This window comes from Pristiophorus japonicus, chromosome 6, assembly GCF_044704955.1.
Source record: "Pristiophorus japonicus isolate sPriJap1 chromosome 6, sPriJap1.hap1, whole genome shotgun sequence".
NCBI classification, from domain to species: Eukaryota; Metazoa; Chordata; class Chondrichthyes; family Pristiophoridae; genus Pristiophorus; species Pristiophorus japonicus.
This window is the reverse complement of record NC_091982.1, coordinates 142,815,843-142,832,450: the sequence shown is the minus strand read 5'-3', so window position 1 is coordinate 142,832,450 and position 16,608 is coordinate 142,815,843. Positions and strand designations below refer to the sequence as shown.

General features: G+C 47.9%; 1 protein-coding gene across 3 annotated transcripts in view; it reads left to right on the top strand.

Moving 5' to 3' along the window:
- The first annotated feature begins 9,252 nt into the window (after positions 1–9,252).
- farp2 (FERM, RhoGEF and pleckstrin domain protein 2) overlaps positions 9,253–16,608 on the top strand; it is a 125,766-nt gene continuing 118,410 nt past the window's right edge. For all 3 annotated transcript variants that reach the window (XM_070883224.1, XM_070883223.1, XM_070883226.1), the window contains exon 1: positions 9,253–9,355. In XM_070883224.1, coding sequence (XP_070739325.1) covers positions 9,275–9,355 — 81 coding nt within the window. In that variant the 5' untranslated portion in view covers positions 9,253–9,274. The remainder of the gene's footprint in view (positions 9,356–16,608) is intronic.

The following is a 16,608-nucleotide window of genomic DNA, read 5'->3' as shown; positions in this document are numbered from 1 at the left end:
CTCGTTATATCCTCAAAGAATTCCAGTAAATTAGTTAAACATGACTTCCCCTTCATGAATCCATGCTGCGTCTGCTTGATTGCACTATTCCTATCTAGATGTTCTGCTATTTCTTCCTTAATAGTTTCAAGCATTTTCCCCACTACAGATGTTAAACTAACCGGCCTATAGTTCCCTGCCTTTTGTCTTCCCCCTTATTTAAACAGAGGCATTACATTAGCTGCTTTCCAATCCACTGGTACCTCCCCAGAGTCCAGAGAATTTTGGTAGATTATAACGAATGCATCTGCTATAACTTCCGCCATCTCTTTTAATACCCTGGGATGCATTTCATCAGGACCAGGGGACTTGTGTACTTTGAGTCCCATTAGCCTGTCCAGCACTATCCCCCTAGTGATAGTGATTGTCTCAAGATCCTCCCTTCCCACATTCCTGTGACCAGCAATTTTTGGCATGGTTTTTGTGTCTTCCACTGTGAAGACCAAAGCAAAATAATTGTTTAAGGTCTCAGCCATTTCCACATTTCCCATTATTAAATCCCCCTTCTCATTTCCTAAGGGACCAACATTTACTTTAGTCACACTTTTCCGTTTTATATATCTGTAAAAGCTTTTACTATCCGTTTTTATGTTTTGCGCAAGTTTACCTTCGTAATCTATCTTTCCTTTCTTTAATGCTTTCTTAGTCATTCTTTGCTGTCGTTTAAAATATTCCCAATGTTCTATTTTCCCACTAACCTTGGCCACCTTATTGGTTTTTAATTTGATACTCTCCTTTATTTCCTTGGTTATCCACGGCTGGTTATCCCTTCTCTTACCGCCCTTCTTGTTCACTGGAATATATTTTTGTTGAGCACTATGAAAGAGCTCCTTAAAAGTCCTCCACTGTTCCTCAATTGTGCCACCGTTTAGTCTGTGTTTCCAGTCTACTTTAGCCAACTCTGCCCTCATCCCACTGTAGTCCCCTTTGTTTAAGCATAGTACGCTCGTTTGAGACACTACTTCCTCATCCTCAATCTGTATTACAAATTCAACCATACTGTGATCACTCATTCTGAGGATCTTTTACTAGGAGATCGTTTATTATTCCTGTCTTGTTACACAGGACCAGATCGAAGATGGCTTGCTCCCTTGTAGGTTCTGTAACATACTGTTCGAAGAAACAATCCCGTATGCATTCTATGAATTCCTCCTCCATGCTACCCCGTGCGATTTGATTTGACCAGTCGATATGTAGGTTAAAATCCCCCATGATTACTGCCGTTCCTTTTTCACATGCCTCCATTATTCTGGTCTTGTGTAGGCTATTAACCCCTAAACCATCGGAGGAGCCTCATTCGAAGATCTGCTCTGAATTTCTACCTGCAGATATTTTCTTGCGCAGTTGATGTTTATTGACTAAGATAAAGCCCGGAGTGTGTGGTTCCTAGATCCTGGCGCTGCCTTGTGTAACCGCCAGCAGTCACGTTCCAAGGTATCTGAGCCTGCAGGTGAAGTGCTGTTTGGTGAAATTCACAAACCGAACCTGTTGGGATTGCATTTTTGGTAGTATCATTCCAAAAAGTTAACTGTTTTGAATTGTTGCAGCCGGCTCCTCCAGTGGCGAACCCGGGCCCCCCACTCCCCACCCACCCAGTGGAGGATTGTCCCCCTCAATAGTTGGATGGGGAACGGGGGTCCGATGGTTCACTGGGTGGATGGGGAGGGGGGGATCAGATGCTCCACTGGGTGGGAGGGGAGCGAGGGTCTGATGCTCCACTGGGTGGGAGGGGAGCGAGGGTCCGATGCTCCACTGGGTGGGAGGGGAGCGAGGGTCCGATGCTCCACTGGGTGGGGAGCGGGGGTCCGATGCTCCACTGGGTGGGTGGGGAGCGGGGGTCCGGCCCTTCCACTGAGTGGGAGGGGAAGGGTGGTCCGATGCTCCACTGGGTGGGAGGGGAGCAAGGGTCCGATGCTCCACTGGGTGGGAGGGGAGCGAGGGTCCGATGCTCCACTGGGTGGGGAGCGGGGGTCCGATGCTCCACTGGGTGGGTGGGGAGCGGGGATCCGGCCCTTCCACTGGGTGGGAGGGGAAGGGTGGTCCGATGCTCCACTGGGTGGCAGGGGAGCGAGGGTCCGATACTCCAGTGGGTGGGGTGGGGAGGGGGGGTCCGATGTTCCACTGGGTGGGTGGGGAGCGGGGGCCCGATGCTCCACTGGGTGGGGAGCGGGGGTCCGGCTCCTCCACTGGGTGCGTGGGGAGGGGGGGGGTCCGATGCTCCACTGGGTGGGTGGGGAGCGGAGGCCCGATGCTCCACTGGGTGGGTGGGGAGCGGGGGTCCGGCCCCTCCACTGGTTGGGTGGGTGGGGAGGGGGGGTCCGATGCTCCACTGGGTGGGAGGGGTGCGAGGGTCCGATGCCCCACTGGGTGGGTGGGGAGCGGGGGTCCGATGCTCCACTGGGTGGGTGGGGAGCAGGAGCCCGAACATGAGTGTGAAAGATTGATGGGCAAAACTGCTGGGTCCAACTTACTGTTGGGGTTTTAGGTTTTATCGGATCGACTTTTTTAGTGAAACAATCTGACAACAGTTTCCTGAAGCAGAACATGTCCGTGACCCAGAAGCTGTACCATGTCCGTGACCCAGAAGCTGTACCATGTCCATAATCTCCCTTTGGCAGTGTTGTAAGCTGAGGATTTATCCTGCCCGTACTTGCTTAGATTGGGTTTTAACTGTCTCCTGCTGAGCTCGCAACTGTCTTTGTTGCCACTTAGTACAGGCCATTTACAGAATAAAGCAGCCAATATATTTATTTGTACTTGAGTTGTGATTTTTGCACATTTGGGTCAAACTGAACATGTATGCAAGAATATCTCCTATATACTTGCGCATATATATGATGACACTTTTTAACCCCAAGTAGTAACGTAACATAGGGGAGAACCATGCACATAGGTTCTGGGTCTCCATTTAAGTGCCTCTAATTAAATATAAAAATACCCGTAGAGGGGAGAAATTCCACAAGGTCCCTTGTGGTCTCCCCTTCTAGTTCTGGAGTCCTGTACTGCCTGTGTGCCTAATATTGCCTGGAGCTGCCCATCCTGTGGGATGAGTTCACAGCATTAGAGGGTCATTGAATATATTTAAGGTGGAGATGGACAGATTTTTGAATGATAAGGGAGTCGAGGGTTTTTAGGGAGCGGGCAGGGAAGTGGAGTTGAGGCCAAGATCAGATCAGCCATAATCTTATTGAATGGCGGAGCAGGCTCGAGGGGCCAAATGGTCTACTCCTGCTCCTATTTCTTATATTATGTTTTTAAAAGAACTGCTGGAATAAAAACTGAAATCAGATCAACGTCTGAACGAGCGAGAAAACTGGTTGTGTGGCTATCAGGTGAGGAGAGGTTAGAGTTCAGTTTTGATTCCTGTGATCTTTGAATACCCCTCTGATGCCTGGAGTCTAGGCTTGCATGCAGAATGGCTGACTGCGTGAGTGAGGCTCTGGAGGGCTCAATGTCTGTGGAGCGATTCCCCAGACATGAGTGTGAGGGGGGGGGGGTGGAGGAATGTGTGCTTTAAGAGTGGTTTTGCAATTAACCCCAACATGCATCGCATTCTGGTGAATTATTGAGCAAGCAGCAGAATAGAGGCTACAGTGTGTGCACATCAACCAAAATCCCTTTGTTGCTATATCTGTACTTGCTCTGAAGTGATTTACAAATGGCATTTAGTAGCTGATGTGAAACAGCCTTGATCTCAATCTTGTAAAATTCAGAAAGTTAAAGAACAACATTCCTGAGGAAGTGCTGATTTGCTGTGGCATCTCACTCGTTTTGGGGCGGAGATAGCATTGTGTAGAGAGGTAATGAGTATTTGTATTGTGCTGCTGGCCATAACCCAGTAATCGCCCAGGTTTGTGGCCTGATTTAATGGAGTGAAGAGTACAGTCCATGTACTGGGCACAGGACTTGTCTCCTTCCAGAAGCACCATCAGCATTGCCAAGCCTGTCACGTCAATTGTGTTGGAGCTTATAAATGGCATTGATAATGGGGCAGGAAAATAGAAACAGAAAGGCAGCAGGTTTCTTGGTGTAGAGAGCACCAAGCATATCACTTGTATGTCCTGAACACAGCACTGTCTTGGCACTGGACGGTGTGGAGTAGGCCTGGCCACAGTTTGCTTCCCTGCTGTTCTCTCATCTAAGGCACTGAAAGGTTTAAGTCTTTAAGCAGCGTATATTCTATCCAAAAAAGATCAATTAAACACATGCCAGATTTCCTCTCTTTCCCCAAAACAGCAGACTTCCGACCACCATCAATGCTGCTCTATAACTGCTGTGGGATGTCGAGGGTTAGTGAGTGTACATATTATCACAGAATGATACAGCACAGAGAGGCCATTCAGACCATCATGCCTGTGCCAGCTCTTTGAAAGAACCAGCCAATTAGTTCCAGTCCCTTGCTCTTTCACCATAGCCCTGAAAATTGTTTTCCTTTCAAATATTTATCCAATTCCCTATTAAAAGTTATTAAATCTGCTTCCACCGCCCTTTCAGGCTGTGCATTCCAGATCATCATAACTCGCTACGTACATTTTTTTTCCCCATGTGGTTCCTCAGGGCTCAGTACTAGATCCCTTGTTTTTTGTGGTATACATTAATGATTTAGACTTCAATGTAGGGGGTATGATTAAGAAGTTTGCAGATGATACAAAAATTGACCGTGTGGTTGATGGTGAGGAAGAAAGCAGTAGACTGCAGAAGAAATCAATGGATGGGTCAGGGAGGCAGAAAAGTGACACATGGAATTCAATCCAGAGAAGTGTGAGGTAATGCTTTTGGGGAGGGCTAACAAGGCAAGGGAATACATAATAAGTTGCAGGGCACTGAGAAATGTAAAGGGACAGAGGGACCTTGGAGTGCATGTCCACAGATCCCTGAAGGTAGCAGACGACAGGTAGATAAGTTGGTTAAGAAGGCATATGGGATACTTTCCTTTATTAGCCAAGGCATAGAATACAAGAGCAGGGAGGTTATGCTTGAACTGTATAAAACACTAGTTAGACTACAGCTAGAGTACTGCGTACAGCTCTGGTCATCACATTACAGGAAAGATGCGATTGCATTGGCGAAGGTACAGAGGAGATTTACAAGGATGTTGCCAGGACTGCAGAACTTTAGTTATGAGGAAAGATTGGATAGGTTGGGGTTGTTTTATTTGGAATAGAGGAGGCTGAGGGGAGACCTTATTGAGGTGTATAAAATTATGAGGGGCCTAGATAGAGTGGATAGGACGGACCTGCTTCCCTTAGTAGAGGGGTCAACAACCAGGAGGCATAGATTTAAAGTAATTGGTAGGAGGTTTAGAGGGGAGTTGAGAACTTTTTTCACCCAGAGGATGATGGGAGGGTGGTGGGGGTTTGGAACTCACTGCCTGAAAGGGTGGTAGAGGCAGAAACCCTCACCACATTTTAAAAAGTACTTGGATGTGCACTTGAAGTGTAGTAATCTACAAGGCTGGATAGCTCTTTTTTGGCCAGTACAGACACTCTGGGTCGAATGGCCTCCTGTGGCATAAATTTCTACGATTTCTAAAAAATAATTCTATGTCGCCTTTGGTTCTTTTGGCAATTACCTTAAATCTGTGCACTGGAAACAATTTCTCCTCATTTACTCTATCAAACCCTTCAAGATTTTGAACTTTCTATCAAATCTCCCCTTAACCTTCACCTTCTCTTCTCTAAGGAAAATAGCCCCAGTTTCTCTAGTCTCTCTATGTAACTTAAGTCCTGCATCCTTGGTACCATTCTAGTAAATCTCCTCTGCACCCTCTCCAAGTCCTTGACATCCTACCTACAGTGCGGTGCCCAGAATTAAACACAGCACTCCAGCTGGGGCCGAGCAAGTGTTTTATAAAGGTTTAGTTAAGCTTCCTTGCTTTGGTACTCTGCCTCTATTACTAAAGCCAAAGATCCCGTATGCTTTTTTAACAGCCTTCTCAACCTGTCCTGCCAGCTTCAAAGATTTGTGTACATACACCCCCAGGCCCTTCTGTTCATGCACCCACTTTAGAATTGTACCATTTAGTTTATATTGCCTCTCCTCATTCTTCCTACCAAAATTAATCACTTCACACTTCTCTGCCATGTGTCTGCCCATTTCAATAGTCAGTCTATATCCCCTGAAGTCTGTTACTATCCTCCTCACTGTTTACTGCATTTCCTAGTTCATGTCAACTGCAGACTTTGAAATTATACCCTGTATACCAAAGTCCAGGTCATTAATATATATCAAAAAGAGCAGTGATCCTAATACCGCCCTCCAGTCTGGAAAAACAACCATTCACCACTACTTTCTGCTTTCTGCCTGTGGCCTGTTTTGTATCCACGCAGCCACTGCCCCATTAATCTCATGAGCTTCAATTTTGCTAACTAGTCTATTGAGTGGTATTTTATCAAAGATAACATAATATAAGAATTAGGAGCAGGAGAAGGCCATTCGGCCCCTCGAGCCTGCTCCGCCATTCAGTAAGATCATGGCTGATCATCTACCTCAACTCCACTTCCCTGTACTTCAGGTGCGACGTCCAAAATCCGGAGTTCCGGAATCCAGACATCGGGCGGGGTCGCCCGGAACACGGAAAATGTTCCGAAGTCCATATTCCCATGGCCTCGGCACGACCTCCGGCGGCACGGCCCCAGCCCGGCCAATTCCCCCCCCCCCCCCCCCCCCGCCCCGGAGGAACCTCTGGTAGATCGGACATGTGCTGTGCAAGCTCCTGGCCTGTGTTTTTAATAGCTCGCTGTACTCTGGAATGGTTCTTACAGATTGGAAGGAGGCTAATGTTGTCCCCATTTTTAAAAAAGGTGACCAGTAGTGTAGGCAAAAAGCAGCAACTCCTTGTCCCTCTTCTCCGAATTCCCACTCTTTCCAAATTCCCAAATAAAACACTTTTACTAAAAGTGCACTCCTTTTAATGCCGCTCTGTGCAGACCGCCTTTTGAAAGTCCATATACACATCAACTGCACTACTCTCATCCACCTTCATCAAATATCTAAATCAAGTTAGTCAAACACGATGTTCCTTTAACAAATCTGTGCTGGCTTTCATTTATTAACACACATGCCAATTAATTTTATTCCAGATTATTGTGTCTCAAAGTTTCCGCATGACTGACGTTGGGCTGATTGGCCTGCCGTTGCTGGGCTTATCCTTCTCCCTATTTTGAAGAGGGTTTAACATTTACAAACCCCTAGTCCTCTGGCACCACCCCTGTATCAAAGGAGGATTGGAAGATTGTGGCCAGAGCGTCTGCAATTTCCACCCTTACTTCCCTCAGCAAACGAGGATGCATTCCATCCGGACCGGGTGATTTTTTCACTTTGGTGACTTTTTCACTTTGATCACTACTAACCTTTTAAGTACCTCTATTTATTTTTATCCTATCCAATTTCTCTACTACTTCCTCCTTTTGTACCACTACCTGTGGGAAATGGCTTAGTCTCTATACTCTACCCTTCCACAGTGGCCTTGAGGTTTTGAACCTGGCAGGAGGGAATTGCAGGTGAGCATTTATATACGTACTGCCATTTCCTGGATTCCAAACCACCATCTTCGGCATAGGTTTTAAATTTTAATCAAATTATTTCTCGGATGTCGCCTCTCTCTTCCCAGTTTATTACCAGGGCGTGTAGGTCCATTCCGCTCAATCTCTCCTCATAGGACAACCCTCCCATCCCAGGAATCAATCTATTAAACTATTGTTGCAACCCTCCTTGGGAACGGAGACCAAAACTGTGCATATTGTGGTCTTATCAAAGCCCTGTACAATTGCAGCAAGACATCCTTACTCTTGTACTCCAACCCTCTAGCAATAAAGACCAACATACCATTTGCCTTTCTAATTGCTTGTGTTTCATGTATAAGGACACCCAAATCCCTCTGAATACCAACATTTTATAGCTTCTCACCATTTTAAAAATATTCTGTTTTTCTATTCTTCCTACCAAAGTGAATAACCTCACATTTCCTCACATAATACTCCATCAGCCACCTTATTGTCCACTCACTTAACCTGTCTATATACCTTTACAGACTCCTTGGGCTAGAAATTGTGTAGCGCCCTGTGTGGGCCGATAACTTTTGAAGGAGCGCAAAATTATCTCCAGGTGAAAACTATTTGCTTCTCCCGGGAACTTCTGCTTTAGCGCTCCAAGAGGGAAGTGGAGTGCTAAATCAGGTGCTACCACTTCCCTTCGAGCGATAAAGTATGTGAGAGGGGCGGTAGGGGCAGAATGCTGAACAGTGTTCCGTGCAGTGCTGCAGTCTTCAGAGGCCCCTTCCCTCGCTTCTCGGGAAGTGCCAATGATGGGTTCAATCACTCTTCATGTTCTGTCTGTTGGGTCGCAGGACCTACGCTATGTGCAGCCCCAGACACTCTGAGACTGCAGGTGAGGAATCGCGGGGTCCAAAGAAATCAGGAGGCGCCAGACTGGGAGAAAAATAAACTTTGCCCTACCCGACCACCACTGCCTTTAATTAGTGCTCCTCCGGCGGCCAGCCGAGGTGAGAGTGCCTCCGGCAGTTGCTGTTGTTGACGCCTGGCAATGCTGCAGGGGACAGGACTGAATATTATATCTGGGGTGCTGCACACCAGATCACGTCATGATCTGTGGGGCGCATGAGAGCGAGGCGATAAGTGTTAGCGCCAAGGAAGTTCGCGGGTGTCAGTGGATTCGCCACGCCCGGTCGGTAACCCCTTAGCGTCCCGTTACTGGCCCCTGCAGGCGCAAACTAGGCGAATTTGCCCCCCCGCCCACCCCCCCCTTGTGTCCTCCTCAAAACTTACTTTCCCACCTAGCTTTGTATTGTTAGCACTTGGAATACCTTACACTTAGTCTCTTCATTCAAGTCATAAATATAGATTGTAAATAGCTGAAGCTCCAGCACTGATCCTTGTGACAACCCACTAGTACCAGCCTGCCAACCTGAAAGTAATCCATTTCTATTGGTGTGCCTTCAGCTGCTTTAGCTCTCAGCTCTGGAATTCTCCCCCCTAAACCTCTCTGCCTCTCCCTCCTCCTTTTATGAGACTCCTTCAAACCTACCTCTTTGACCTGTCCTAATATCTCCTTATGTGGCTTGCTGCCAAATTTTGTTTGATGACGCTCCTGTGGAGCACCTTGGGACATTTGTTAAAGGCGCTATATCCGTGCAAGTTGCTGTTATGATAGGATTTCAATTTTGCTGATGACTGTGATTCTGCTTCCACAGCAAAAAGCCTATGGTCAGGCTCTGATGGATGAAATCTGCCAGCGCCTCAACCTTGTCGAGAGTGATTACTTTGGGCTGGAGTTCTGCAACAGCCGGGGGAATGAGGTAGGTCTCGTCAAGACTGCGCTATCATGAGAACAGTCAAAGTCTCAAGTCAGCAAATGCCTTGTCATTGCATCTGTGCAAAAGGGTCAGCTGTGTATAGTTGGAGTGGAAAATCATTTGGCAAACTGTGCGCAGGGCCCCTTTCCCCAAGTACACAGCGCGCCATTACCCCGGCGCATAGACTGTGTGCATGCCGCCGTAGCCCCAGCGTGCCGGGCACCAAGACGCCGTTACCCCAGTGCACGGACTGTGTGCATGACGCCAATATCTGAGCGCACGGGCCGTGCGTGGGATGCCGTTACCCCCTGGACGCTGTTCCCCCGGGATGCTGTTACTCGAGTGCGTGGACTGTGTGCAGGACGCCATTGCCGGAAAGCACGGGCTGTGTATAAGAACCTCTCTCATCTTGTATATTGGACCCTTTTGCCTGATTGTCATTTTTTAGTTTTTTGAGGAGGTGGAGAGCGAGCGTTGCTGTTGTATGTGTGTGTTGTATGTTTCCCTCCCACCCCCCCTTATAGAATGTATGTGGGTCATTAGGGGCTCAGTCACCCAGGGTTTCCTAGAACCTGCTTTGATCGCCTCAGGGGTTGGAGAGTAATTTCTCTTTTTTTTTCCTAAATTGGTCAGTGGTTCTCTTCCCCCCCCCCTCCACCCCGCCCCACATCCTTTTGCATTTCCCCGGAGATTGTGTGGCTGCATGTGAGCTGGGGGTGATGGTACACAGAGGTTACACCGTGCCAGTGGATCAGCTGGTCTTGCCAGTCCTTTCTCATGTTTCATATGCCAAAGCAACACCTCGGTAGTGGGTAAGCTTCTAGAGTACGTAACCGATAAAATGAATAGTTCCCTTCGAAAGGTGTGAGCTAATTGTTCAATCTCCGTCGCCTCCAGTCCAAATCCAAGGTCATCCCATCCTCGGTCATTGAACTACAGTACGCAGACGTCGCTTGTGTCTGCGCACACTTGGAGGTCGAACTCCAAGCCATCGTCAACACCTCCACCAAAGCGTTCGAGAGTATGGGCCTTACACTAAACATCCGTAAGACAAAAGTCCTCTACCAACCTGCCCCCGCCACATAGTATTGCCTCCCGGTTATCAAAATCCATGTCGAGGCCTTGGACAACTTGGACCATTTTTCATACCTCGGGAGCCTACAGTCAACAAGGGCAGACGTTGAAGATGAAGTCCAACACCGCCAGTGCAGCCTTTGGTCGCCTGAGGAAGAAAGTGTTTGAAGACCAGGACCTCAAACCCAGCACCAAGCTCGTGGTCTACAGAGCAGTAGTGTTACCCGACCTCCTTTATGCTTTAGAGACATGGACTATGTACAGCAGGCACCTCAAAACACTGGAGAAGTACCATCAACACTGCCTCTGCAAGATCCTGCCAATCCATTGGCAGGATAGGCGCACCAACATCAGTGTTCTCGTTCAGGCCAACATCCCCAGCATCAACGCATTCATCACGCTTGATCATTTCCGATGGACGGGCCACATCGCCCGCATGCCCGATACTAGACTGTCAAAACAAGCGCTCTACTCAGAGCTCCGACACGGCAAGCAAGCCCCAGATGGGCAGAGGAAAGGTTTCAAGGACATCCTCAAAGCCTCCTTGACAAAGTGCAGCATTCTCACTGACACCTGGGAATCCCTGGCCCAAGTCCGCTCAAAGTGGAGGAGAAGCATCCGGGAAGGCGCCGAACACCTCGAGTCTCTTCGCCGGGAGCAAGCGGAGGCCAAGCAGAAGGAGCGTACGGCAACCCAAGCAGAAGGAGCATACGGCAACCCAAGCACCCCACCCACCCGTCCCTCCAACCACCGTCTGCTCCACCGGTGACCGAGACTGCATTGGACTCATCAGTCACCTGAGAACTCATTTTAGTGTGGAAGCAAGTCATCCTCGACTCCGAGGACTGCCCAAGAAAAAGGTGCGCGAGGTTACACCATACCACTGGGTCAGCTAGTCTTACCATTCCTTTCTCATGTTTCCTGTGCCAAAGCAACACCTCGACCAACATCTTGGCATCGGTAGTGGGTAAGCTTCTCGAGTACGTAACCGATAAAATGAATAGTTCCCTTAAAGGGGTGGGTTAATTAAAGCCCCAGCCATATTTGTAAAGGACAGATTGTGTCTGATAAATTGTAATACTGTAGGTCTTTTGCGGAAAGAGTGGTGTGTGTTAATCAAGGATATGGAATGCATTTTGTGTGTGTGGCTTCTCGAAAGATGTGTGAGGTGCTACCGAGGAGACTTTTTGATTGAAATTAAGAGACACGATGTTAAAAGGAATGCGGTAGCATGCATAGGGAGTTGGTTAAAGGACGGAAAACGGAGCCGTGGCTCCTGGATGTTTCTTAGAACTGCAGGGATGTAATTAGTGGTGCCCCCAAGGGTCAGTGTTGCTATTAATGGATATAAATCATCCAGACTGGTGAATAGGGGGCACAATGCCAACATTTACATACTGCACAAAAATAGGGAGAGTGGCTCACTGTGAAGGGAATGGAATTGATCAACTTAATTGGTTAGGCAGAGAAATGTGAGGAGATACATTTTGGGGAGACACTTCGGGGTTCAGAAACATCAATATTTTAAAGTGTAGAGCAAGTTAATCAGACAAAGTAAAAACATATTGGTCCTAGATTTTGTAAGTAGGGGTATAGAGTAGAAAAGCAAAAAGGTAATGCTCAACGTGTACAAATCTTGTTTTGTGGTGCAGTTGAAATATTCTGTCCAGTTTTGGGTGGCCTTACTTTAGCAAAGATGTCAAGGCCTTAGAGTGAATGCAGAATACTAGGGATGAGAGGCTTTAATTTAAGGAGAGACTGAAGGAACTGGAGCGCTTTTCATTAAAACAAAGAAGGGCTTTGATAAGTTAAATCGGGATAATCGTTGAGTTGGTAACTCGAGGGGATACATTTAAGATCATAAAGGGAGAGGTCAGGAGATTTCTTCTAAAGGGGGTTGTTAGGACATGGACTATCCTACCAGAAACAGTGGTGAAAGCCATAATAACTTTTAAAAGGGAAGGGATACATATTTATTTTAAGAAGAAAAAAAAGAATAGGGTACGAGAAAGGGCAGGGCAATGGGCCGACATGAATAGCTTTTTCGGGGAGCCAGCACAGATTAGATGGGCTGAATGGCTTCTCTCTCTCTCTTCTCTCTCTCCTCTCCAGTGCATTCTCCTATAGATAGTGCATCAGAGAGGGCACAGACTTCAAAACAAAGTTGATAAAAAGGAAATACTGCCAGTCATGGAGATTTGAAAGTACTGGAAGCTTCCGCATGGCGGTCAGTTACTGAAGAAGGAATCCGTATATTTACAATATTAAGTTTAATACTTTTGTAATTTATTGAACTTAGTATCGCGTTTAAATATATATAACCGACAGAGGGGATGAAGTGAATAACCAAAACTTTAATGGCCTATCTCCAATTTTAAGATTATGTCCTCTTGTTCTGCATTCCCCTCACCAGAGGGAAATAATTTCTCTATCTACCCGATCAAATCATTTTTAAATATCCTGATTAGTACAGTGTACTGGAGGAAAATTTGCACTTGAGCGAATACATTTTACGCAGTATTTCCCCCTACTACTACACAGCTCAAATTCTCTTTCCAGATAACCCAAGCTGCAGTCCAGTGAGATCCTCATGATATGACGGCAAAACTATAAAAAGTGTTTGTGCGAGTGTACGTCCTCACTCAGTTACTGCTGACAAAATACTTCGACTGTCTAAACACTTAAATTTCCCCATCTAAACCATCTGTTTACAGTGAGCTGATTAGTTTATTTACAGAAGTTACAAATATTAAGATACCAGTGTGCCATTTTTGTAAAGTCCTGTCCCCTCAATACAGATTCACATGAGGCATGTAGTGAAGTCAAGGTCACTCTGCACCTTTATTTCACAGCTCTGGAATGCTGCACTTGCCTGAGACCTGTCCTTATATACCCCTGGTGGTAAGGTATGCTGGTGCTTACAGGTCATATCTTATTACAGTCATGTATAGCATGTTAGGATACAGTTATATGTAATAATGTAAGATACATGACATCACCCTCCCCCAAGGTCTTATTGTCTTTATAGGTTCAGTCTCTCAGGTGGTCTACGCTCTCGCGTGGAGCGTCTGAGTTGTGGTTGAGTTGTTTACCTTGGTGTCTGTTTTTCTTTGGGTGTGGTTGCTGGTATCTCGCCTGGGCTGTCTGTTTCGATTGGTGTGATTGTTGTTGACTCGCCTGGGCTGTCTGTTGGGATTGCCCTTTCCTCAGGTTGTTCCCTCTGTCTGTCCACCAGGTGTGGTGCGAGTTCCACATTGTAGTCTGCCTCTGGTTCCGCAGTGTTGTTGGTAAATCTGCTTTTGACTTGGTCTACATGCCTCCGGCAGGTTTTGCCATTGTCCATTTGTAATACCAGTAGCCTGTTTTCTTTCTTGCCCGTTATGGTCCCTGCAAGCCATTTGGGACCCCTACCATAGTTTAGTACAAACACTTTGTCCCCTATCTCATTCCATCTCCCCCTCGAATTTCTGTCATGGTACTCAGTCAGCTTACGGCACTTTGCCTCAACGATTTTGTGCATGCCTGGGAGGATTAATGAGAGCCTTGTTTTTAAAGTCCTTTTCATCAACAGTTGCGCGGGGGGAACCCCAGTCAATGAGTGCGGACGAGATCTGTATGCCAGCAGCAGTCGTGTCAGGCGACGCTGCAGTGTGGGACCTTGGATTTTAAGCATGCCTTGTTTAATGATGTGCGCTGCTCTCTCCGCCTGGCCGTTGGAGGCCAGCTTGAACGGTGCTGTCTTGACGTGATTTATGCCGCGGTCAATTATAAAATCTTGGAATTCTGCGCTGGTGAAGCACGGACCATTGTCACTGACCAATATGTCAGGGATTCCGTGCGTTGCAAACATGGTTGCGAGGCTCTCCACAGTGGTGGAGGTTGTGCTCGAGTTTAAAATGGTGCATTCGATCCACTGAAAATGCATCTACAACTACGAGGAACATTTTGCCCGTGAATGGGCCCGCATAGTCTACGTGCACCCACGACCATGGTTTGGTAGGCCAGGGCCAGGGACTCAGGGGAGCCTCCTTGGGGGCATTGCTGAGTTGGGCACAAATGGTGCACCTTCGGACGCAGAGCTCCAAGTCCGCGTCAATACCAGGCCACCAGACGTGGGATCTGGCTATGGCCTTCATAAGAACGATCCCCGGGTGCTCGCGGTGGAGCTCCCGGACAAATGCCTCTCTGCCTCGCAGAGGCATGACTACTCGGCTGCTCCACATCAGGCAGTCTGCTTGTAGTGATAGCTCATGCATGCGCCTGTGAAAGGGTTTTAATTCCTCGGGGCAGGCATCACGAGCCTCTGCCCAGTCACCGGTTAGGACATATCGTTTTACTAAGGATAACGTGGGGTCGTTGGCCGTCCAGGCTCTGATTTGGCAAGCCGTCATGGGCGAACCTGTGGACTCAAAGGCATTGATTGCCATGACTATCTCACAGTCCTGTTCGTCGGACCCTTCCGTGGTCGCCAGGGGTAGCCTGCTAAGCGCGTCGGCACAGTTGTCTGTGCCTGGTCTGTGCCTTATGGTATAGTCGTAGGACGCCAGCATGAGTGCCCACCGTTGAATTCGCACCGAGGCGTTGGCGTTTATTGCCTTGCTCTCAGATAGGAGAGATGTGAGGGGCTTGTGGTCGGTTTCTAACGCGAACTTGGCCCCGAAAAGGTATTGGTACATCTTTTTGACACCGTACACGCACGCGAGCGCCTCCTTCTCTACCAGTCCGTACCCGCGCTCTGCCCGTGAAAGTGACCTGGAGGCATAAGCTATGGGTTGTAATTTGCCCGCACTATTGACACGCACCCGATCGCATACGCTGACGCATTGCATGTGAGAACTAGCTTTTTACCTGGATCAAAGAAAGTCAAAACACTGTTGGAACACAGAAGGTTGCGTGCCTTATTGAAGGCACGTTCCTGGGCGTCCCCCCCAAAACCAATCGCACCCCTTCCTGAGTAGCACGTGGAGAGGCTCCAGCAGCGTGCTTAAGTTCTGCATAAAGTTCCCAAAGTAATTGAGTAGCCCGAGAAAGGCGCGCATTTCTGAGACATTCCTGGGCCTGGGTGCCAGGCGAATTGACTCTGTTGGGCGGATTCCATCAGCGGCAATCCTTCTGCCCAAAAATTCAACCTCGGGTGCGAGAAACAGGCACTTGGATTTCTTGACTCGTAGGCCTACCCGATCCAACCACTTTAGTTCTTCCTCCAAATTACGGAAATGGGAGTCGGTGTCCCTGCCCGTGATAAGTATGTTGTCTTGAAATACAACCGTCCCCGGGATGGACTTGAGCAGACACTCCATGTTGCGCTGGAATATGGCAGCTGCCGACCTGATGCCGAATGGGCATCGATTGTACATGAAAAGGCCTCGGTGTGTTGATGGTGGCGAGTAGCTTGGATTCCTTGGTCAATTCTTGCGTCATATACGCAGATGTGAGGTCTAATTTTGAGAAAAGTTTACCTCCAGCCGATGTGGCAAATAAGTCCTCCGCTCTGGGCAGCGGGTACTGGTCCTGTAGGGAGACTCTGTTTATGGTAGATTTGTAGTCCCCACAGATTCGTACGGATCCATCGGGCTTCATGACTGGGACGATGGGACTTGCCCAGTCGCTAAATTCCACAGGTGATATAATGCCTTCCCGCAGAAGTCTGTCTAGTTCGTGTTCAATCTTTTCCCTCATCACATAGGGTACAGCTCTGGCCTTGTGATGGACCGGTCTAGCATCCTGTTGATGTAGATTTTGACTTTGGCCCCTTTGAAAGTGCCCATACCTGGCTGAAAGAGATATTCAAATCGCTTTATAACTGTTGAGCAGGAGGTCCGTTCCTCTAATGACATGGCATGGACATCATCCCACTTCCAGTTTAGTTTTGCCAGCCAGCTTCTCCCCAGCAGTGCTTGGGGGTCTCCGGGGACAATCCACAGGGGAAGTCGGTTCACTGTCCTTTTGTATGTGATAGAGAGCATGGCGCTGCCGATGACTGGTACGATTTCTTTGGTATAGGTCCTTAGTTTGGTGTTGACCCTTGTGAGTTTTGGTCTGTCTCTTTTATGCGGCCACAGTTATTCAAATTGTTGAGTGCCCATGAGAGATTGACTCGCTCCCGTATCCAGCTCCATGTTGACAGGTATCCCGTTGAGTAGGACCCTCATCATTATAGGAGGCATCCTGTTGTAGGAGCA